Source organism: Hydra vulgaris, chromosome 09 (genome assembly GCF_038396675.1).
Source record: "Hydra vulgaris chromosome 09, alternate assembly HydraT2T_AEP".
In the NCBI taxonomy this organism is placed as follows: domain Eukaryota; kingdom Metazoa; phylum Cnidaria; class Hydrozoa; order Anthoathecata; family Hydridae; genus Hydra; species Hydra vulgaris.
In genome coordinates, this window is record NC_088928.1 from 5,456,532 (window position 1) to 5,482,295 (window position 25,764).

General features: G+C 27.0%; 1 protein-coding gene across 1 annotated transcript; it reads left to right on the plus strand.

The window, feature by feature from the left end:
- Positions 1 to 61: 61 nt before the first annotated feature.
- On the plus strand, positions 62 to 18,458 carry LOC136084508 (alpha-ketoglutarate-dependent dioxygenase alkB homolog 6-like). The gene is made up of 8 exons (XM_065804583.1): positions 62 to 205; positions 593 to 661; positions 4,849 to 4,909; positions 5,036 to 5,055; positions 5,475 to 5,501; positions 5,876 to 5,980; positions 6,838 to 6,942; positions 17,309 to 18,458. The coding sequence occupies exons 1-8, from the start codon at positions 158 to 160 to the stop codon at positions 17,558 to 17,560; spliced, it is 687 nt and encodes a 228-aa protein (XP_065660655.1). The 5' UTR covers positions 62 to 157; the 3' UTR covers positions 17,561 to 18,458.
- Positions 18,459 to 25,764: the final 7,306 nt, after the last annotated feature.

The following is a 25,764-nucleotide window of genomic DNA, read 5'->3' on the forward strand; positions in this document are numbered from 1 at the left end:
AACTTTGCCAAAACCATAAATTTAATCAAATTCAGAATCACTTTTAAACCATAAATTTGTTTGCCAAAAAAATGTCATCTTCAAATCAATGCGAATGTGTGACTACATAAGTTATTATTTTATTGTAAAGGTTCTTTTTATATTTAGCTAATTATAAATGCAGGGTGAAGAATGTTTTAAATTAGAAAAATATCGTGTTTTTAAGGTATTTTATAAACTATACTATTTTATATATTTTTTATTCTTAAAAAAAATGAATTTTAATTTTACTTTTAATTAAAATTGAAGAAAAGTTCATTTTAAAAATGAACAAGTTTTTAGTTCATTTTAAAAACGAATGAGTTATAGTTCATTTAAAAAAATTAATGCATCAAATACTAAACTTATATGTGAGAGTAACTTAAGATGAACAAGTGAAAGTATTTAAGATGTAATTAAAAATATATAATTAACTTAAGAGTAACTTAAGATAAACAATTAGAACAATTGGACTTAGCAGTGCAATGTATTTAAATGAAATTTAATGCACAGAGTTTCCTACAATGATATTTAATCGAAAACTGTTTTATTTTATTTGTTATTTATTCTTTAGGCTCCTAGCAGTGCCTTTTATATCCCAAACTTCTTGACACTAGAAGATGAAGACACTCTTTTAAGCAAAGTAGCATTTTTTTTATATTTTTTTATTTTCATAAAAAACTATTCAAAGATGTTGTTTTATATTTACAGGAGGATTTTTTTTAAATTCAAAAACTTTTTAGAAAAAGCATTTATGGTTGTGTGTGTGAACCTTTACAACAATTTTAACTTGAATGTGTAAAGAATATTTTTGTATACATACAATTAGCTTTGCATGAAATGTCATTGACAGTCTCATATTGAAGCAGCCATCTGTGAGGGCTTCAGTACATAGATCAACTGAGGTTTTCGGTTTTGGCAGTTACTATCTAGATATCAAGGAATTCTATACAGTTTTTTTTACTTCAACTTGAAGTGCAACTTAAAGTAACTTATATATATTTATGTAAATATACATATATGTATGTATGTATGTATATATATGTTTATACGTGTGTATGTGTGTGTATATATATATATATATATATATATATATATATATATATATATATATATATATATATATATATTTATATATATATATATGGTGACATTTTTTGCTTAGCTAATTCTATACAGTTTTTTTTGAAAAATGAAGAAAAAGATGAAAAATAATGAAAATATATTTGCTACCTCAAGCAAAACCTATAGTTGATGTAAATCTAAATTAATCATAATTTATTATTTTATAAATACTGATTGGAACATTTTTTCTAAAATATAAATATATAAGTTATATCTACCAATACCCAAACTTTGAAGCAATATATGTACCAAAGCTGCCCCCCACCCCCCCCCCCTTTTTTCAGAGTTTTTTTTTTTTGTTTTTTTTTTGTTTTTTATTATTCACCTTCTCAAGGCCAAGAAGGCCACTACAAATGAGGAGGCTACTTAATAGTGGTTATAAACCTCTCTCAACTCTATAAATCCGAAACACGAACCTCGACAAACAAGGCTGCTGCGCGGAGAAACAAGTTGAGCGCAGTACTACCAGGGATGTGATGGGGATCGAACTCGGAACCTCTCGCTTATGAAGCGAGCGCTTTACCACTACACCACTACCGCATGATATGCTTATTTTACAGGAAAAGATAGAGCAAATGCAGCAGAAAATACAAAGCACCAGATGTAAAAAAGGTTACTCATTTGATATTAAGGCACTTATCTATGACATGCTGGAATGTCAAGTTCCTACACATAGTGTGCCCCAACTTCTTCATAAAGTTGGAGAGTATTTTGGGTATAGATTTAGTGACATTCCGCATCGCAAAACTGTGGAGCAGATGATGCGCAAGCTGGGTATTATTTCAGAACTCCAGGCTGCATTCTCAACAAAAAAAGTTACTATAGTGTATAGAATATTTTGTTAAATTAAGTAATGTTTTGTTACTGCTACTCAAGTAAAATACCAGGTATGGTTTGGGAATAGAACTTGTTTCTCTGTGTAGCTGTTTTATTCATCAAGATTCTTATTTTGGAGTTATAGAGCACATTAAGTTTGATGGAGTGCCACCTAAGATTTTTCTACTGATAAAGTATTATTTACATTATGCTAACATGATATAATCGTATTTAAATTAATTTCACTTTCTAAGAGTTAAAAAAAAAGAAAAATTCTGACCCCTCTATCTCAATTTAAAAATGAGGGGGTTGTTAATTTTACATAGCAGCAACTTCGGAATGCTAAAGTAGGTTTTAATAAACTTTGAAATCTATTGATTATTTTTGATTTACTTTACAAAAATTTTTCTTGAAAAACAAAAGTGGGCATGGGTTGTCTAAATTTTTGGGTTCTATTTGTCCCTTGAAAGAAAAAAAAATCCAGTTCCGTGACTTTTTTTTAAAACATCTTTATTTAACAATATCATGAAATTGAAAATTTTCACAAAGTATAAAGTCTATATAAAATTAAGTATTATAATCTTTTAATTCCAAAATCAACAACAGCAGTTTTTAATCTACCTCCATAATCTTAATGATTTATACTACGCTTATATTATTGCCATGTAGGCTTGAACTTTGTATGAATTACTTCACCACACTGTTCTGCATACTTTGACAAACCACATCCAGCATGCTTTACAAAAAAAATATGGAAATATATAATGTGGATTTTCCATGAAACTGTAAGTGTCTTTTCAATTAAAAGAGCTGTTTCTTGTAAGCATAGAAAAGCATTTCTAAATAATGATATTTTGTGTTCAGTTTTGTGTTGAGTCAGAATCAAGATTTTTTTCAAAAAAACAAGCTTCATTTACAGATTTATAAGTTCTTAAGCTTTGGACCACAAAAAGTAGATAAGTTACTTTAAGTTGCACTTCAAGTTGAAGTAAATCAAGCAATTTTAAAATGGATTATTGCCATCCTATCTAACTCTATGATATCCTCTTTTAATTATAAAGTGTTTTTTTAACCACAACTCAAAACCATTCCACTTAGTTGAAAGAAATCCTATCTCATCCACTGCTCCAATAAAATGATGTAGCTCAGGCAGAGCAACTAAATTTTCTAAAAAAAAATATTTTTAACCATGTTAAGATATACTAGGCATTTGCTCATAATTTTATCAAATTCCTTCATGGAAGATCGGATGGATCCTTTTTTAATATATGCTTCATAGCAGAAATCAAGATCCCAATAGTTCTAAGAGTTTCTATATCAAGTGTACATTCACGACTACACCACAAGCAAGCATTTTTACATGCGTGTGATAAAAGACCAAATAATACATTAGCACATTTAAGACCAAATGCAATATAATAATTTAAATCTTTAAGAATAAGTTTCTCAAGCATTAGTCTAAGGTTTTCTCAAGCACTAGTCTAAGGTTTTCTCAAGCACTATTTTGAGGTTTTCTCAAGCACTAGCCTAAGGTTTTCTCAAGTACTAGTCTAAGGTTTTCTCAAGCACTAGTATAAGGTTTTCATATTTTTCAGATCCTCAACAATGGCCATAATAAGAACTTTTTGAACTATTTTTAAATTTATTTTCAGATTCTTTTTCTTTTTCATAAACACTTTTTTTTTTTATAAACATTCTTTTTCAAAAACATTCACACCAATTTTTAGGAAGCCTACTCCACCATCTAAAGAAACTCTTACAAAACTTACACATGGATATATACATCTTTCTTTAATAATATGCACAATTAAATCAAAGGGATTTTTGATATGTACTAAATCTCTTATGATGATAGCTTCATTCTGGTTAGAAACAAATTTTAAAAAAAAACATGGTCAAAAAATTCATATTCTCCTAATTGTAAACAGTAGTTTTCTACAGCAGCAGCTTGTGTACACTGATAAGTAATGCCTCGTCTAGTAACAAGAAAACAAATACTGCATACATTTTTGACACTTTCGGTTCAGTAAATATTGCAACACTGATACCTAAACACGGATCTGAAGATCGCTTTTTGTTGGCCCAATCAGTCTAAAGCATTTCAGATTACAAATTAACAAATTTCTAACTACATTTTAACAAATAATTATGCAAAGAGATTTGTTTGTAGCAATTTGTTTTAGTTATGTTATATATCTAAATATATATTATGTATAATCATTTGTTGTATTTACCAGTTACATGAGCAGGAATAAAGAACCACCCATGTAGTCTATAATAATGTTTAAATGTATATTATTTCAATCTTATGTAAAAAATTTAAGTTTTTTGAGGATATACTATATGGGTGGTCTTTTATTATTTATACTTTACTTAAAGTATTAGTATCCACAGCGCTGCATATAAATGTTGCTAAAGACACTGGTTGATAGTTTTCAGGCTTTAATTATTTAATTTTTCTTTATTTAATTAGATATCTAATATCTAAATTTTCTTTATTTAATTAAAGGAAAATTAACAAAACAAACAGTGTTCAACAGTTGCATTTTTTTTTTTTTTTTTTTTTTTTTATAACCTTTTTGTTGTTGTTGTATTTACATTTAGTTTTCTGTCAAATGTAATTTAATCTTGTGTAGTGCTATACAAGATAACCAATTTAACAAATGATTATATTAGTGATTGTACATTTAGTTCTAAAAAATGTTTTAAAATGATATATTATAGTCTATATTATCAAATGTATTTTTAAATAAGACATGCGTATCATAATTATTGATTAAATAACATCGTCGTTCAAGTAGCAATTATTATGTATAAAGGATAAAGTATATGTTTCAAGATGATTTAATCCAAAACGTATTAAAGCAAATATTTATTTGTTTGTTTTAGATATATGAAGTACCTAAACCAAAATGGACAATACTTTCAAACCGAAGGCTACAAAATTGGGGTACAAACTTTCTAAGATAAAAAATTTGGGTACAAACTTTCGAAGATAAAAAATTTGGGTACAAACTTGTTAAGATTCAAATTACTTTTGGTTATTTAATCTTTTAAAAAAATTTCTTTCTTATAGGTGGTCTACCTCATGCAAAGGTTTGTTTTTTTGCTTGTTTATTGTTTGTTTAATTTTGATTTTTTTTTAACAAATTAATTTAATTCAAGTTTTGCCGTATGTTTGAAAAATCTTCTATTCACTTGATCGTTTCAACTATATATTTTATCTAATTGAGTTGTTAACAATATTTTTTATTGTATTTACTTGTTTAATTTCTTATAAATTTGGCAAGAGAAAGGAAAAACATTATTGTTAATCCATTTTTTTAATTCATATTTATGATTAGTTTTTAATAATTTTTAAATAATACTTGTTTAAAATTATATTATAAGTAATATATAATTCAGCTTATATTTATAAAAAAATTATAATAAATTATAATACTATATTTATATTATTATAACTTATATATTATTATAATAAGTTATAATAATATATTTATCATTTGAATTTTTAGGGAATGGTTCCTGAAGCAATACCATCGGTATATTTTTTTGTTTGTTTGTTTGTTTGAATTTTTACATACTTAATAAGTTGTTAAGTTATTAATAATAACTAAAATGCTTTGATGGTTATAGTTTGTTACCTTCGTAACAACTCCATGACTAGACTCCAGGTCTATTATGGAGTTGTTACCTTAGTAACTATCATGGTTAATATTTAATGATGTTAAGAATTATCCTAACTATACATATAAATGCGTTTCTCAATTTCTGGATAGCTATTGTGTTTTGATAAAATAAAATTTAAGTACAACTGAAAAAATGTAATTTTTGACAATTTTGTAGCTAACGTTCCTCAAGTTGTTTTTTTTTAGTTTTTTTTACAATTAGTTGATATTTTTTGTTTCATATTTAGTGGTTGAACAATTACATAACACGGGTTGGTTCACTGGATTTGTTCGATGGAAAACAACCTAATCATGTTTTGATTAATGAATATCAACCTTCACAAGGGATAATGGTAATAGCTTTTTTGTTTATTTTGTTTAACTTATACGGTATATGAAAAGTTTCTTTTTAAAGCATCTTGCCTAAGTAGATTTAGTGCACACTACAGCAGCCCGATGCCCAGTGGGAAATCGATTGGCGAATAGCTAGCTATAATAGTAACGATAAAGACAGCGATTTGGCCACAAGGATCACTAGCTTTTTTAAGTTAGCGAAAAGCTATCGATATTTTTAAAGATAGCGATTTGACTACGAGGACAGCTAGCTTAATAAGCTAAAGACCCACTGACTTTTGTAGCTAGCGTCATATCGTAATAAAATTGCTGTCTAAAAAATTTTGATATGTAGCTATCAGCCAGCTATAGTTTTGTAGATATTTTGTAGCTAGCTACAAAGCTACCATATGTAGCTAGCGACACATTGCTACAAAATCGAAATGTTCAAAGTTCAATTATTTTCATAATTATAATAGACTCAACACTAAAAATCGAATTTTTAAAGATGTTAAAGACATCAGGAGAAAATAAAATAAGAAAAAAAATTCGCTATAAAGCTAGCTGTCACTAGCTCATTTCCCACCGGGGTACTATGATATAATTGTTATTAATTAAATAATAACAATTAAAGTAATAATTGTTAAATTATCATTTTTTCAAAAAATTTAAGAAAGTTATATTAAATATAATTTCTTAATTGAAAAAGTAAAATTTATGTGTTTAGAAAAATTAGTTTAATTTAATTGTGGTTATAACTAAATAATTATATATATGATTCGTGATTAATATAATTGTGATTATAATTAAAGTTATAATTTAAGTTTACTTGTAGTTTTATCTATTTAAAAAAAAAAGATAAATCTTATTTTGATAGCCTCATTTTGATGGTCCGCTATTTTATCCAACAATATCTACAATCACTGTTGGTTCTCATACTCTACTAGATTTTTACAAACCACTAGACGAAACGGATGATGGGGTAAGTATCATACCTTTTCAACTAACTTTAAAAAACATTTTTTTTACTACTAATTTCAAAAAATATTTACATGAGTTTGAATTATATGAGTTATTACCTGTTAGGTTTGATTTATCTAATGTAAAGTAGCTTTCTTTGTCAAATATCTTTTTTATGATTTTATAATAACTATCTACAATTCAAATGAGTCACAAGTTGCTATACTGGAGATCTGTTTTTGTCTTTTTGTTCATTAATAGCATAATATAGACTTTTTATTCTCTTCAATATTATCATTTTTTATACTCTTAAATATTCTCCTCAATATTCCAATTTTTATACTCCTCAATATTCTCAATATAGTTTAGTTTAGTTTTATTTAGTAATCAAATTTTACAATGAAGTTTGATGGAGCTCGGCGCCAGTCCTTGCTATGCTGACGAGTTTGATACATATAGTTCTATTATTTGCTAGTGTTCAGATACTACAACCGTGACTTGAAAATATTGACATATTTTGAGTTGATGGTATTACTGGAAAGTGCATTCCATAGTGCACAAATGCGATTTGTAAAAAAGTTAAGTCTCTCTATACAGTTTTTGACTGGTTGCGGTTGAAGCATAAACTCGTGGTTACATCTTAGGTCATACGACTTTGATTTGGAAAAGGGATGACGTTGTGGTGCATAGAAAATATACGAATGGTTTCGTGACTACAACTGATCTTTTTTATGGTTTTTTTTAGTCTTCACTTTGTGATTGAACATTTGTAAATTTTGAGCTTCCTTATTCGGAGAGTTAATTAAAAATATTGAGCTTAAGCCTACAAAGGCAAGAAAAAGTTTGAGCTTTCTTATTCGGAGAGTTAATCAAAAATATTTGAACGCTTCCTTTTTGCCTCTCAAGTAGTTTACCTGATTCTTGGAATTGAATGTCTATCAATAATTGATCTGAATTGGAATTGAATATGTCTATAAATAGTTGACTTTTAGCCAAGAAGTGTTTTGTTACAAAAGGTTCACCTTTGTTCATGTCCTCATTATATTTTTATTTAGATTTTTAATTCTGATTAGTTACCATTTTTGTTAATAAGATTAGTTTCCAAGAAAAAAGAAATTTTAATACTAATAAGGTATTATGAAGTGCCAAATAATAATATAAAATTATAATCAACTGTTTCATTTAATGATAGGTTTCATTTGTTTGTTTTTTTACCTAACATACACTGTAAAACTTTACTGTGAAATTCACGGTATTATACCGTGACCCATAAACGCCAGTACTATACCGTGATTTCACGGTAGAGAAACGGAAAACATTTACGGTACAATACCGTGAATTTGTAATTCAGTTTCCGTTTTTCTACCGTGAATCTATTCTGTTTCTGTACCGTAAAATAACGATATAGTGCAGGAGTTTATGAGTAACGTTATAATACCGTGAATTTCTACAATGCGTTTGGATTGCGCACTTTAGCGGAAATTGTCTTACAAAAATCTCAGGCTTATCCCTATTTATTATATAAAGCAGCAATAGTAACATCGTATTGAACGAGTAAGATCAAGACAATAATGACAAACATTTCTAAGTGTGTCTATTTATTAGTCAATAAAATATATTCATGTGTATACACAATCTATCAAACATAAAATCTGAAATAAAATATAAAAACGATATATAAATATATGTATTTATATATCGTTTACACAACCTACCAAATATATATATATATATATATATATATATATATATATATATATATATATATATATATATATATATATATATATATATATATATATATATATATATATAGATATAGATATAGATATGTATATATATAGATATATATACTAATATATTAATTATAAAAATACCATAAAATTTATAAATATAATATATAATATAAAGTATGAACATCATGTGTGTATATATATATATATATATATATATATATATATATATATATATATAATATATTAATTATAAAAATACCATAAAATTTATAAATATATATATATTATAAGGTTGTGTTAGTATTTTTATAATTAATATATTTAACCAAAACAGACATAGTCATGAAGTTTAACTTTAAATGAAGCGAGCTAATTTCTGCATTGTTTTTAATACAGTTTTATTAACTGTCGTCGCCTTCTTCGTGCATCGTGATTTCGATCCTTTTTCAGGATTGATTCCAAAAAAAAACACTAAAAATAATGAAACAGAACTTATAAATTTCAATTTCAAATATTTTTTATATTCATATTATTTTATCTTGAAAAGATAAAATAATGTGAATATAAAATTAAATGAATTTTTAATTGAAATTAAACTTGCTAAACAACATTACTCTCGAGTCCTTAATAAACGTCCCCCACCATTTATTAATTTTTGGATATTATACTTATTTGTTTATTTTTGTTTAAGATATCAGCAATACCTTTTGAATTTTGGGTAGTTTCACTATTTGCTTAATTATACTTACTTTAATAATAATGTTTATAATTGATTGAATATAAGAAATAAGTATAAATATATATATATTTTTATATATATATATATATATATATATATATATATATAAACAATATTCACTATAGTGTATACATATACATATATAGAGTATACTCTATATATGGTATAGCAACTGATACATACCAAATACACACAAATGAAGAGTAAGAAGCTGACCACGTGGAACTTCAGACATGGCAGTAGTTTCCTATAGAAACATTTTAAAGTTAAACAATCATCTAGTATATAAATGGAAATGTAATAAATTCAAACTAAAAACAAAAACAGAAATTGCTTTTACTAATTTAATTTAATTTAAATACAAAATCAAAAGTTGTTTACTGTTTTACATAAATAAACACACACAGTTTAAATTGTGGCTGTGATATTACATAAATGTAGTATCACAGCCACTAGCTCAATTTTATGCAATTAATTTATGACACACATCCATATGGAATATGGTTGTGTGTCATAAATCTCTTGGAATTCACTAACTGTGATATCAATAATTTTATGAAAAATTATAAACAAATCCACTGTTTATACATACATCCATCAACATAAAAAGACTATGCAACTTTTCATCAAAAAGAATGACTAATGCAGTCGTTAAGCCAGGAGCCACAGGAAGCTCAGAAGCAGTTGCAATTTCGCCTCATCCATTGATTGCATAGCTTTTTTTATGTGTTCATTTTTAGATCCACAACTGAATAAAAATGCTGCTAACTTTTGGTCAGCTAATGAAGTTGTTAATTTTTCAGTGATTTTTAAACCACCCATCAACACATCAAAGTGATTCAGTAATCCGCTCACCTAAACATATAATTTAGTTATTATATTTATTAAATAATATAAGAAGTTATACAAGTTATAAAAGTACAAGTAACCTATCTGAATAAAATAAAATTGGTAAAAAACTAATCAACTAATTCAGCAACTAATTTGATGTAAGTATATGGAATTGAGATACATAAAACAGCATCAAGAATTACCGTAAACAGCTCTGGAAACTGTTGCATTAATTCTGGTAGCAGCATTATTTTCCCATTTATAGCACTTCGCTGAAATCTGTACAACTTTTCAGCTGGAGTAGACTGTGAGCTTAGTAGTCCTTCATATTCCCAATTAAGACATCCATAACTGTCTCGCTTTCTTTTCATAGAGGGTTGTTTAGTTTCATTTTTTTGAGGAAATGTTTTTTCTACTTCAAAATCTACTTCTGGCAAAGCACGATGTGGGCGTTGAAGATAATCATATCGATTTACTAGTTGTAATGTCAGACTGTCATGACCACTACCTATTAAAACACCATTGTATTCATCCTTCAATGCTTCTGGATATTTTAAAACAATTGTGGATGCAATAATATCCAAGTGTTTCTTCAACGGCTTTCGACAAACTGTTCGAACTTCATCCAATACAATCCGCACCATTGCAGTTTTTTCTGTTGTACAAAGACGTTCACCTGTTTCTAGTTTTTCAATTGTTTTTTTTTCTATTTTTTCCCATGGTACATTAAACGACATGCTCCAATCAGAAGGTCTGAAATTATTAGATGTCGCTAATAATTTTACTTATAGTAATAATTTAATAATAATAAAAATAATTTAATCTGCTTAAACTTGGCATGAATCAGGGATTTTTTCATGAATGAAATGAAATACATAACAAAAAAATTATGACAGAATCATCGAACAAAATAACTTATTTTTCTTCAATTTTTAAATATTTATTACCCTCTTAAAATTATAAAAAAAACTGTTTAATAATTACAATGTCAATGATGAAAGAAAGAAATCCATCATACAAGTATGTATACTAAGTAATATACATAATTATATTTTTACTTAGCATAGTTGTGTAAAAGTAGGATATTACACAGTATGTAACATTATTTTATAAAGACTAAACTTGATACAATTTTAAAAAGAAATTTTAACCACCTATATATATTATTTGATAACCATGATTGAATTAGTTTTCGTTTTTGTATTGGCTTTAGCCCAAACAAGTCTTCTAATGTAACCAAATAAAGATCTGCTTCAGTCTCCACTCCAACGTCCAGCTCTAAACTCCTTGCTAGTTGCTCTAATAAAGTTGCATCTATAAAGGTAAGGATTCTAATGATGCTGGCTTTAATAAATTCCATCACCTACTCACCTACATAAATAACAACACTGCTACAACAATGATTTAATCTTCAATGATTAAATATATATATTTATATATATATATATATATATATATATATATATATATATATATATATATATATATATATATATATATATATATATATGTATTTATGTATATATATGTATATATATATGTATATACATATATATATATGTATATATATATATGTATATCTATATATATATAACAACACTGCTACAACAATGATTTAATCTTCAATGATTAAATATATATATTTATATATATATATATATATATATATATATATATATATATATATATATATATATATATATATACATATGTATATATATATATATATATATATTATATATAATTTTAGGTGGTCTAAGAATTCGTAATGGCCTTATCATAGAGCACCGCCACATGGAGAATAAAATTTAATAGATTGGTATATATATAGCATATATTTAAATATATGCTGTATGATCATAGCTCAAATGTATCAGGGTTAATAACAGTCAGTTTAAAAAAGAAGAAGTGATTTTGTAATTTCAGATTTTTTTAACTTTATTGTTATCATAACTATTTTTTAAGATTTTAAAGAAATTAATAGTTGAAATTTTAAACAAAATATTTTGAAATTAAATGTTTTTATATTAAATTTTAAATATACATTTAAAGTTTAACAACAATTAAAAAAAAATTATTATAATCTTTATAGTACTATCTTAAAATGTTAAAATGTTTGCACTGAACATGAAACTGCATGTTTAAGTGAAATCATCTTTTGATACTGGTATATGTAAGCTGGTAAAGGCAGATAGTCAATTAAGCAAGGCAGTGCAACGCAAAGAATTTTATCTGTAGAACCAAAAATTTCATATAAACCAAGTTCATGGACAAACTCAGTCTTTTGAATTGCGACAATAACCCAAGGGATGCTACAGCTCGGATCTATAAAAAGAAATAATATTTTTCCAAAAATTGGAAACTCATAATCTTTTGAAAATTCACACAATAAAAAGAGATTTTTCTTGTAGTGTGTGCCATGAAAAACAGCGTGCATTGAAACATCATGCAGAAACTGACCACATGTATTTAATATTACACCATTTATTAAAGAATTGAAATTTGTTCTAATAAACGGAAAGGAATCAATAAAAAAATATTCCTGGTTTGTAATGCTTGAATTGTTGTATGCTTGCAGCAATTTATGGGTTATTATGGGATGGGTGTTAGTCAAAGTTTTACATAGGTATTATGCATATACATAGGTATTAGGTAGTGGTGTAGCGGTAGAGCGCTCGCTTCATAAGCGAGAGGTTCCAAGTTCGATTCTCGCCACGTCCCTGGTAGTACCGCGCTCAACTTGTTTCTCCGCGCAGCGGCCTTGTTCGTCAAGGTTCGTGTTTCGGAGTTAGAGAGTTGAGAGAAGGTTATAACCACAAGTAGCCTCCTCATCTGTAGTGGCCTTCTTGGCCTTGGGGAGGTGAATTATAAAAAAAAAAAAAAAAAAGGTGTCTATAATTATGATAATTTCGAGCACTTCGTTTAAAATAAGAATGCTTGCTCTCAAATCGCAGTGTAAACACACGTATAACCATATCGTAATATAAGCTGTGGGTAATGACACAAATAGTGATGTTTAGGTAAAAGTTGATTATAAGGAAACAGTTCTTTTCGCCCAGACAAATATTCATGTATTAAAGTCTGAAGGTATGCAATATGTGCAAGATCAATCTTTGGAGAACAAACCATCTTCATAATTTGTTTTAATTTAAGATACAGTAACCAAATAGGGTCATCATAATTATTAGTTAAATATGATCCAATAATAATAGAAAATAAATGCAAAAACACCCAGTTCTGTACTGCATGGCCACTTAGCTTCTTTGTGCATGATATTTTGTTTACTTCACATGGTTTGTCTTGTGCATCATTTTCTAAATACTCAAGCAGGTTAATTCTTCTATTCAGGTTGTTATAAGAAAACCATCGCTTGGTAACAAAATAGTTGATAAAAAGATACATATCTTGTGATACTAATCCTTCAAAACAGTCATGAGCAAGACATGGTGGTAAACCAGTGGAGACATGAAAATCACTAACATCGTTAAAAGGTGACTGAAATTGACACCTTCAAAGTTGTTTAAACTACAGCTTGCTAGTTCACTCAAGCTTCTATTATGTCTTTCTTTTGTTCTTTCAGGGCCACAAAAGTGAGGATTTGCATCAAATTTGATACGTGTCACTAAACAGTATCGACAAAAGTATTGAACTGTGCTGAAATTTTCACAAAAACCTCCAATAGCATGTGATCCAAGATTATCACCCAGTATACATAAAAGCTTAATTGGTAATGTCAAAGTGTCAGAAACAGCAACACCAGACATTGAGATAATTTTTAACTCTGACAATAAAGGAGCAAACACCTTCTTTAAGCCAAAAAACTTGAAATCAACATCCCGACACATAAGCAGTAATTGCAGTTGATCAGATGTGTATCGCTTTTGGGACGGAATATTTGCTAATGTCAGATAAACAGCTAGAATTTTGTGCTTTTTTTTTCCAGAACCAATAGGATTGGTAACTTCAAAGGCATCTTGGTACAACATGAGGTATATTATCTTTTCACTAGATATTGCAAATGATTGCAGGAGTGATCCACTAGATATGTCTGTAAATACACCTGAAGTACTACCGTGTTTCAGCCAGAATCCAATATCGTTGCTGTGTCTTGAATACAGCATGCATATCAAATCTTTTATTGAGACATATTAGGCTATTCTAATTTTTTTGTCATTGTCATAGCCCAATGCAAATTCAACTGGCTTTATGTAAGCCATATATTTATGGTAAAAGGTTTTCCTGCTTTTTACACTGCGCAAAACATGCAAAGAATTTTTTTTGTCATGTTCAATCTTGACAAATTCTTTAACAATATCATCCCTAACATTTATAGGAAGGTTTGACATTGTGGAAGATAGAGTATGTAACAAATATTCAGTACTGTAGTTATTAGCAACTTTGAGCTCATCAGAATGCTTTGAATGCATGATACTGGTAGAATGTGTTTGACTTGCAACTTAAAAAAAAACATAGCTTGGCATTGCACATAATCTTCCAATTTAATAGTTTTACTTTTTTTAAAACATTCTGTAGCACACAACTCAAGGGGACTGTAATTTTCTAAAATTGTTTTATGATCTTTATCATTATTGCTCTCTGGGAAATCTGGAACGAATGTTAAATAGAATGATTTTATATGACGTGCATCCCAATTTTTGTGTTTTCTTGTCCAGTGGGATGCTAATGAACTTCGATTATTAAAAGTTTTATTGCATTTTATAAATGGACATATAATTTTATCATGTCAGTCATTATGAACTTTTAGATGAATAAGAAATTGAATTAATCCCTTACATACTTGTTTGCATAACGTAATGGCACATGTAAAATATATATCACTGTCTTTAAATTTTGACAGAGCAAACGTACTAACTGTTTGATTATAATCAACAGTTCTTGCATGTCTTTTGAAAGAAGAGTAGCTTTTAAAATTTCTTTGGCAATTGTTTATACAAGGAAAACAAATATTTGCATCATGACGGTGGCATTGATAATGAGTAACATAAGCTAATAATGATTTTACTCGTAAACCACATACATGACACTTTAACTCTAAATTTTTATAACAACTTTCACGTGCATAATTGGCTTTAGAATAAACAGATAAACTATTTTTTGTACTAAACACATTGGTACTATCAATGTCAAACACTTCAATGTTTATAGATGTTAACTCAAATCGAACTTCCTTACAACCGGTTAAAGATCTACTATACTGTTTTAAGAAAATGTACAAATCTGAAAGAAACAAAAATTTTATGACCACCGCAGTACCTTCACTTAATGTTCAACTTATTCAGTACCAAATTAATTGAACACCGCAGTGTTCAATTAATTTGGTACTGAATAAGTTGATATCATTTTCTAATTGCAACACATTACCAATTCCTATGTCAGAAATCTTGAGCAAATTTTTTTTCCCACAACAAATTACATGATCAGGCAAATCACTTGGCAATAAATAATCTGTTTCTATTCCATTATTTCGAACATTCAGGTAAAAACTGTCTCCTTGCTTCAAAATATTATTCAAATCAATACTTTGTATACTATAATTTATTTTTATTTTACTCAATGTATAACACAGAAATATAACTGAATTTGTTAAACATGGTTTTCCTTGTGAAAACTCTGAAAAACTAACATCACCTTGATGTAGAGCTGCAGAAAGACAAATATTTTTAGATAATTCTGTCCATATTGGTCCAGTAAAAACAGAAAGTAATGACATTTTATGATTAATACATCTTTACAAAAATCTAATGTTAATCATTTTTATTTCACTTTATAAAGTAAATACAAAGCTTAGGCACAAACAGTTAAGTAACTGACAAAAACATGATATCTACATGATAACCTACATGATATCTACATGATAACCTACAAATATTCACTGTAAATTTGACACAATATATAATATAATTGGCACTTGTAATACATAATAATAATATTAGAATATTAGAATAATATTATATTAGTAAAAATAACAACAGAAAAAAACAAAAACAATAACACTAAAAATAATGCAAAAAAAAAATTGTATAGAACAATATCAATATTATTAGTAACAAGAACATCAAGAATGGCAAAAAAAGGCAAAAATTTTGAGGTATAAAGGATAAGGTCAAAATGACACGAAAATTAGTTATAGAGATCAATAAGACAACAGAAACTTTACTTATTGTATTTATCTTGGATAAATTCTTTAACTTTTTTGATGAAGAGAGCTCTACCTTTTTTTTGTTGATATGTTGCCTTTATTTTAGAGGGAAGATATTTTTATGATTTAATGGATTGATATTTAATGGAACTAATGTCATACCTGTTTTTGCTTTAATAAAATTCAATATTAACATTATTATCAATAATATTAGCTGTAGCAACACAATGAAAATAGTTAATTGCACAAAAGTTCTTTTATTAAATTTAGAAATTAGAATTTAAAAAAAAAAAATCACGAAACACATTTTAAGAGAATTAAAATCATATGAGAATAAAGTCATATTATGACTTTATGTCATAAGTCATATTATGACTTATGATTAAAAATAAAAAGAGAATAAAAAATTAGTTTTTAAATAACCAAAGTTACATTGAAATGCAATTATAATTTAATTACAGTGTTATGTTATCATGTAATTCACATGCTAACATATTAAATAATAAAAAAATATGTAAAAAAAAAGTTAACAAATTTAAATCTTTATTTTTCGTATACGAAATACTATATATAGTGCACATTTTTCATTTAGTGGAACATCACGGTGATACCGTGATACTACAATAGCGGTATAAGGCCGTGAAAACACTGTTGCGTTACTATACCGTAAAATGTCGGTAAAATACCGTAAATTTCACGGTAAAGTTTTACAGTGTAAATTAAGTTAAAATTTATTAAAATTATTACAACGATAAAATAGTAATAGAAAATAGTTTTTAAAAGTATTTTTAAAGCCTTAATAGAATTTTTTTTTTAATGGTAAGAATATTTAACGCTGTATGTCAAAATAATGTATTCTGATGCCTGGGATGATTTTATCTCATGCATTAAAACTTTTTAATGATCGTATAATTTTTTATAGGTTATTGGATATCAGAATCTTTATATTGGATCATTTCTTCTTGAAAGACGAAGTTTGGTATGCTTTAAAGAATCTATGTATTCAAGTTATATGCATGGAATCAAAGAGGTTTTTGAAGACAATTTAATTGATAGCAATGTTCTAAATGATGTTGCTGAAACAAGCCAGACATTAGTTCGGGGTACTCGCCTTTCTATAACTATCAGACATTTTCCTAAAGTTCTGAAATTTAAGATGAAGTTGGGACACTGAGAATGCTTTGAATTTTACTATTCAGCTTTAGTCTATAAAATTAATTTTGCTAATAAGTGTTAATCTTTTTGGTTGAACTTTGCAAATAAAGTTTTTTAGTTCGTTAAAAAATTTTTGAAGTTGTTGTTTCTTAAAATAAACTTCTTGTAGTTACAACACATTATGAGTTTATTAATCGAAGGATTGAGATCAAGAGTGTAGGCAATATCACGATGGCAAATGCTAGATGATTCAATCACTCTTGAAACATCGTAGATCACAAATAGGTCTAAAGCCTGCAAAGGCGAGAAAATGATTGCTCACACGAAACGGTGTGGATAATAAAAAAACTCGGGAATCAATGAAATGACTTAAAATGTGACGCCATCGAAGTCAACAGCACTTTTAAAACTGATTTAAAAAGCATTTAGTTAAATATTCTTGAATTCGGCATGATTCAAAAATATATCATAATGCAGTTTTAGCCGTTATAATCCTCAAAGTCACTTTTATAGAAAGCTACAACGAATTCTATATTCAAGCACTTACCAATGATAAGTTTTTTGACATTTGTTAATGCTTACTGATCTCCGTAGGTTCGAGTTGGGTCGAAAATCCTGTTACTACACAATATAGAAATGCATAGAAAAGCCGGCTGCAGTGGCCTTCTAGAGTGTTAAAAAAAGTATATAACTCACGGATTATTGCAACAAATGCTAGGACTAAATTCATTATATTCCTGATCTCTGTTTAATTTTCAACAGAATCTTGTGCTGCCAAGTTAAGAATATGAGATTGGAAGCAGACGTAAATTGCCAACTCTTTTTTTCCCTCATTAAGGTCTGTATTAGCTGCTTTTAGTTCTCATGAATACATTTTAATAGATACAAATTTTAATTATTATTATTATTTAATATTACTTTGAAAGTCATTATTTGTACGCACGAACAAAGAGCCCACAAAAAACTATTATTTACTACTACTATACTAAAAACTAGTATATAAAAAATGTTTTTTTTTTTTTTTTTTAACATTTATATATTGGCGTAGAGACGCGGATGATAAAACCTAAATGTTTTGAGGCGCGGCTGACAGAGGGTTCAACTCACTTTAAGATAACAAATTTTTGTATTTTATTGTCTTATTTAAATGTTGTTTTAATGTTTTAACTATTATTGTTGTTTAGTTATAACTATACTTGTTATTTTAATTTTTTAAAGTTATAATAATAACAGAATAATAACAATCAATACGTGCATAAAGTGACTGATATAACCGTTGTCGTAGTGTAGTTACATACATCGACTGACTGAAATATGCACGGGGGAAGTGGAGTGTACCTATATCTTTTTTTGCACTCCTATAATTCGAACTTATACAATACAATGTGTACTGAATCTAGATGTTGTTGGTGCAGATTCAGAAGGTAGTGGTTGCAACGGTGTAATTACTGGTGCTGTTGGTGGTGATGAACTGGTAATTAAGTAGTTGGTTAACAAAGACTCAGATTAAGATTATATTGTTTAAAACGTATTTGTAAAACGTAAGACGACTTTTAATTTTGACTAATCAATTTTATTGATGTCAAGTGAAAACAAACTATGCCTGAAGACTGTGTTGCTTGCTTTGATAACCAAAGATACCAATTTAATCAAAAATCCACATACGGCGTGATGTTTTTTTTTGTTAACACTTGAAGTGTATCTTTTTATTATTTACCCCCAGCTCTTATTGACCAAATTGAGATAAAAAAAGATAGCGTCACAAAATTTTTTGGTGTATTCCTTGATGAACATCACATGGAAGCAACATATTGATTATGTTGCTACTAAAGTTTCTAAAAAAATTGGAATTCGTTATAAGGCCAGAATCTACATAAATAGAAAAGTTTTATCCCAAAGCTTTATCCCAAAAGTTTTATCCCAAAGTTTCCGTAATCACTCCAATTTTTAAATCTGGTGACGAAACTAATATTTTCAACTACAGACCAATTTCCGTCTTACCTTGCTTCTCAAAATTATTGGAAAGAATTATGTATAACAGACTTTATAACTATTTGATGTCAAACAGTTTGCTGTACAGTAAACAATTTGGGTTTAAAAAAGATAATTCAACTAACCAAGCGGTAATTGAACTGATTAATCATGTAACAAATGCATTCAATAATGACTATTTTACCTTAGGAGTTTTTATTGATCTGTCAAAAGCCTTTGACACTGTTAACCATAAGATACTTATAAAAAAACTGGAACTCTATGGAGTAAGAAATAAAAACTTACTTTGGTTTGAAGATTATCTAGCAAACAGGTCACAATGTATTATTTATAAAAAAACTGAAAAAGAAAAACATAACTTGTGGTGTGCCCCAAGGTTCAATCTTAGGACCATTATTATTTTTATTGTATATAAATGATTTGTACTTAGCATCAAATATTTTAAATGTTATATTGTTTGCAGACGACTGCAATCTTTTTTATTCCGACAAAAACATACAAGTTCTCTTTAATATATTTAATGAAGAACTATTAAAAATAAACGAGTGGTTTACAAGTAATAGGCTTTCGTTAAATGTAGAAAAAACTAAATTTATCTTATTCTCCAAACCTAGTAAAGGTGATGATGTTCCTCTAAAATTACCTAATCTTATAATCAATAAAACATTTATTAAAAGGGAACCAATCGTTAATTTTTTAGGAGTAATACTAGATGAAAATTTGTCATGGAAACCACATATAAAATACATAGAAAATAAAATCTCAATAAATATTTCCATATTATATAAAACTAAACCATATCTTAACACTGCTTCCTTAAAAAAAATATACTTTTCATTTATTCATAGTTTTATCTCGTACTGTAATATTGTATGGGGTAGTACTAGTTATAGTAAATTAAAAAAACTTTATAGTAAGCAAAAACATGCATGCAGGATTGTATTTGGTGCACACAGAACTTTTCATTGCGAACCTCTTTTAAGGAAGCTTGGTGCCCTAAGTATCTATAAACTTAATATACACCAGGTTCTACAATTCATGTTTAAAATAAAACGTGGGCTTTCTCCTATTGTGTTTCAGTCTTACTTTAGTGAAATCTCGCACAAGTATCCTACTAAATTTTCAATTAACAACTTCATTGTACCGAAAACTAATTTAAAACTAGGTTCTTACCAAATTCAATATCGTGGACCGTTTCTGTGGAATCATTTTTTAAAATTTATTACAAAAAAAAATAATATTCAAAACATCTCTTTGGAACAATTCAGGAAAGAATCTAAGAGTCTCTTATTGCAAAATGACCTTGATTTAAAATATCTCTTTTAAAATAAATAATATAAATTATCTAAAAAATAGTTATTGACACTACTTCTCTTTTGTTGCTGTTTTATTTAAATTTAACTTTTGTTAATTTTTGATATATTGCATTATATTTCAACACTTATATTTATATTGTAACTAACGTGTAAAATGCTTATTATGTACTTTGCTACTTTTCTTTTTTTATATATAAGCTGACGATTTTTTTTCAATGTAAATGGGGCTCGATGATAAGACAGTTTATGTCTTCTGCTTGCTCCAGCTCTCTTATTTATTAACACGATTTATTTCATTGTAAATTTTAATATACGGCAAATATATATTTAAAAAAAAAAAAAAAAGCACTGAAAAAAGTAAGTTACTATCCCTTGCCGTCAGAAACATGCAATACGTATTAATTTTGCTGATCGTTTTTCTTACTCTAAACAACTTTTTTCTGAAATGAGAATAATATTTACGAACTCAATATTTTTAATGTTTTATGCTTTGTAAATATATGTAAAAATAATCTTTCTCCTGTCGTTTTTAATAATCTATTTACCTTGAAACCTACCAATAAATACTCTCTAAGAAATACCAACTTCTATATGAACCTTTTTGTCGAACAAATTTTAACCAATTTTACATTGAGTATGCTCAGGTGTATGCTTTGATATTTATTTAATATTATTAAAAAATGGCTAATAGAAAATAAAAATAAAAAATGTTTTATATTTTCTTCAAAAATGTTTTATATTTCGCTGAAACTCTGTAAGCAGCATTGTTTAGTGAAATATCGCTGCTTTATACTTTGACCACTCCAAGCGCTACTTGCTCTTCAGTTTTTCTTCGCACGGAGGGTTTTTAAGATATCTCTTACTATACTAGATTTGATAATAGTTGATTTGAAATTTATGCAAAAGTATGTCGAGGTTTATTGGTCATTTTAAACATTAATTATTAAAAACCCCGTTTATGAAGTTAAGTGTTGGCGCATTTCATTAAACTCCAGTCCGCCAGTTCTCATAACTTTTAACTCAAAACGGCAAATTTAATTATTTTTTTTTAAAGATTCTTGATTTTGAAAAATTACACAAGGATAAGTTTTAAGTTCACTGATAGTAAATTTCACTTTCGAGAATTTTATGCCCATTTTTAAAAAAATACTTATGTAGCTTGTTTTTGTTTTTTAAGTATAATGTTATATATATATTACTAGAGACTACTACTAGAGACGGCTACTAGAGACTTGCACGTAGTTGTTGTTGAAAAAGTATATATATATATAATAAATTATAACAAATTATAATAAAGCTTTGTAGTTGTAAAAAAACTCGCAGAAGACAGAGAGAAGTCTTTTCATTAAGAACCTTAAGAATATTAAGTAAACTAAAAATTTAAAAAACAACAAAGAACATACATTGAACATTTTGAGGTCTACTATATAGAAATAATTTATAAAGTATAGTTGTAAACTTTATTTATTCTTTTTTTTTTATTGTAATTATTATTATTTATCTTTTACGTTTAATACATATCGTTAAAATTGTTTTTGTTAATTGTGAGATTTTTTTAAAAACAAAATTAAGGACTCAGTCACATTTTTATAGTTTAAAAAAAAATTAAAAAAATAATTATCCGGCGAAGCGTTTTTTTAATGACAATAATTTTGTAATCATAATTGATATGATAATGTAATGATGATATTTATTCATAGTAACGTAGTTAGATTTGTACTTTTTTCAATACAGACAAATGTTAAAAAAAAACTTAACTTTGGAAAAACTAGAGTTAGCTCCTATTTAGAAAAACGCTCTTTAATTTAGTAAATTCTCTTTTTTGAGGTATCAATTTTTCATATTAGTAGAGCCCACCGTACATATAAGTAGAGGCCACTGTATATATAAGTAGAGGCCGCCGTATATATAAGTAGAACTCACCGTATATATAAGTAGAGGCCACCGTATACAATTAATAATCTTGAGAGTTTTATTATTATTTTATGGACAATGCAAAGTCTCGTGTGATATATCTGTTGGCATTGACTTGAAAAAATTTATTGGTAAAATAAGCTGGGTATAAACAAAGCCGGTTATATAACAAACAAACAAAGCTTATAATTGAGCATAAATAAATTATATTAGATATTTATTTGATAGATATTTAATGCATTCAAGTTTTTAAGTAGGAGAGCGGCATTATGAATTATAATTCTGATGCCTGTTTCTAATGTGTATAGAAAATTTAGTTTAGATTAGTTTGCATTTCCTCCAACAATATTGGCATATATTAGCATTATTGGTATATATTAGCAATATTGGCATATATTAGCAATATTGGTATATATTAGCAATATTGGCATATATTAGCAATATTGGCATATATTAGCAATATTGGCATATATTAACAATATTGGCAAACAATATTGGCATATACTAGATAACTTTGCATGTTTGGGCAAATTTTCTTTCTGCTGGTAGGCACGAAACAAGATGTATGAATAATTTAACTACTTCAAACCAGAAGTTTAGGTTCTCAAGGTTATCTTTCACATGTTCATAGAGTTCTTTGATTGATGGTAATGAACAAAATAAATTTGTGCTATAAGCAAACATTTTAGCATCAGGTTTAAAGATTGTGGAAGGTTGTTAATATAAGTTAAAAATAAAAGAACAAGAATGGAACTTTTAAAAGTTCGAAATTTTTAAAATTAAAAAATTTCGAACTTTTAATAAACTATAAAAACTTTAAAAATATTTAAAACTATAAAAACAAAATAGTAAAAAAAAACTCGATTGCCCGAGTTTTTTTTAATAAACAAAATAACTGATGTGATTTATGGGTTCTACAGAGTTAAAGGCAGACGTGGAAAAAGTAACAAGTTTTTGTACTCAAGTAAAAGTACTGTTATTTGAGTGAAGTTTTACTCAAGTTCGAGTAAACGTTACCGGTCTAAAAGTTTTCTCAAGTACAAGTAAAAAGTAGCTTATTAAAAAACTTTTACTCAGGGTAAAAGTTGCCACGTTACTTTTTTAACAGTTTTTTAAATTTTGTTCTAAAATTGTTTTAAAATTTTATTTTAAAACTCGAAAAAGAAAGATTAAAATTCGAAAAGTCAGCAGTGCAAGTGTTTGATGCCTAAATGAAAGGTCGTCCATAAGTTACGTCACGCAATTTTTGACTAATAATACCATAATATTTTAAATTTTCTTAGCGGCTTTTAGTTAACTAATTAATACATTTCAATACATATAAATTTTAATTTTAACTGTTAACTATTACTTTGAAAATCGCTATTTGTACGCGCCTACAAATTTTTTTAATATATATATATATTTCGCCGTTTGACAATAATTACAATAACTAAGTAAATAAATAAAAATTTGCATGACAGGAACAAAAAGACTAAGCCCCGTAATATATACCATACATAACATAGCTTTTAAAAACCGTGTAAGATAATACAAAATCTTTTAAATATTAATTAAATTTTCTTAAAAAGAATGAAAAAAAGAAATAAATAAATAAAAAATTAAAAAAAAAAATTAGATTGAGAATAATTAAGAAACAAAAAAAAAAATTTTAAATATATAAAAATAAAAAAAAATAAAAAAATAAAAATTAAAAAGAATATAGATAACAAAAACAAAAAGATAACAAGTGAATGCATACACTCACATATACCCAGGAAAAAAAGTTTTATAAAATTTCTATAAACGTTTGGATCATATGGTCTATAGAAATTCTATAGAATTTCTATAGAATCTCTGTTAATTTCTATAGAAATTTCAATAGAACTTTTTTTTCTACTTTTTATTTTATAGCAATTTCTATAAAAATTAATAGACATTCTATAGAAATTTTATAGCATTTCTATATAATTTAGATAGGCCATATGTTCCAAAAGTTTATAGAAATTCTATAAAACCTTTTTTCCTGGGTAAATACATGGCAAACAATATGTTGTTATTATTATTAATAAGGGTACTTTTTACATAAGATTTCAAGAGTATATAATATAAACTTCTTTACATCTCACAGTGGGTCAAGGTGTGCCAAAATTAAAAAAAAAATTTGTGTTCAACGTAGGTTTAATGGTAATAGTTGTTTTCCATACTTATCAAGCTTTAAAAAAAAGATACTTTTTAGTCACTAGCTTTTATATTAAATTTTATATGGCCTGCTGAAGTTAATTTTTTTGCCAGATTTGTAAGTTTTAAAATAAAAATTAATAAAATATATGTGTTGCTACACAGAAACTGTCAACTATTTTTTAATTAAAATTATTTGTGCTATAATTTTTTTATATATTGATAGATTGATACTCTTTGAAACAAAATAACTTCCCTGCAAATTTTTGCTTGTAAGTAAGAAATTTTATGTAATTTTTAAGATGATGTGTTTTTACAGGTTTTTTTAGTGTAAATTTTTGCTTACTTTATTCAATTAAAAAAACCTCCAATATCCTCCAGTCTGAAAATGCATTAAAATCTTTACTAAGTATATATATTATAATTTAAAGTTAGTTTTAGCTTCAACAAAGTACCACCTTGCCCACAACTTAACTTTTAGATAGCAGGTTATAAATAAAATTTTGCCCGCGACAAACAAATCACGAACTTTTTTAATTAGTTAATTTTTAATTAATCACTTGGCTTTTTAATTAAAAATAAAACACATCATCTTCAAACTTTTAGGCATAAATATACTGTCATTTAAATGATTTCTAATGAATGTATTTTAGAATTTATAAGTTAAAATGAAATACATTGATATATATACCTACATGCTAGAAAATAAATTAAAAATCTCTGACCATGGTGTTTTAAATGATGTTATCAATGGTATGAATCTGGTAAACCCTAACCCTAAGCTGGAAACATTGCTAATTCATATAAGAAAGAGATGGCAGGACTTAAAAGGTAACCGTAT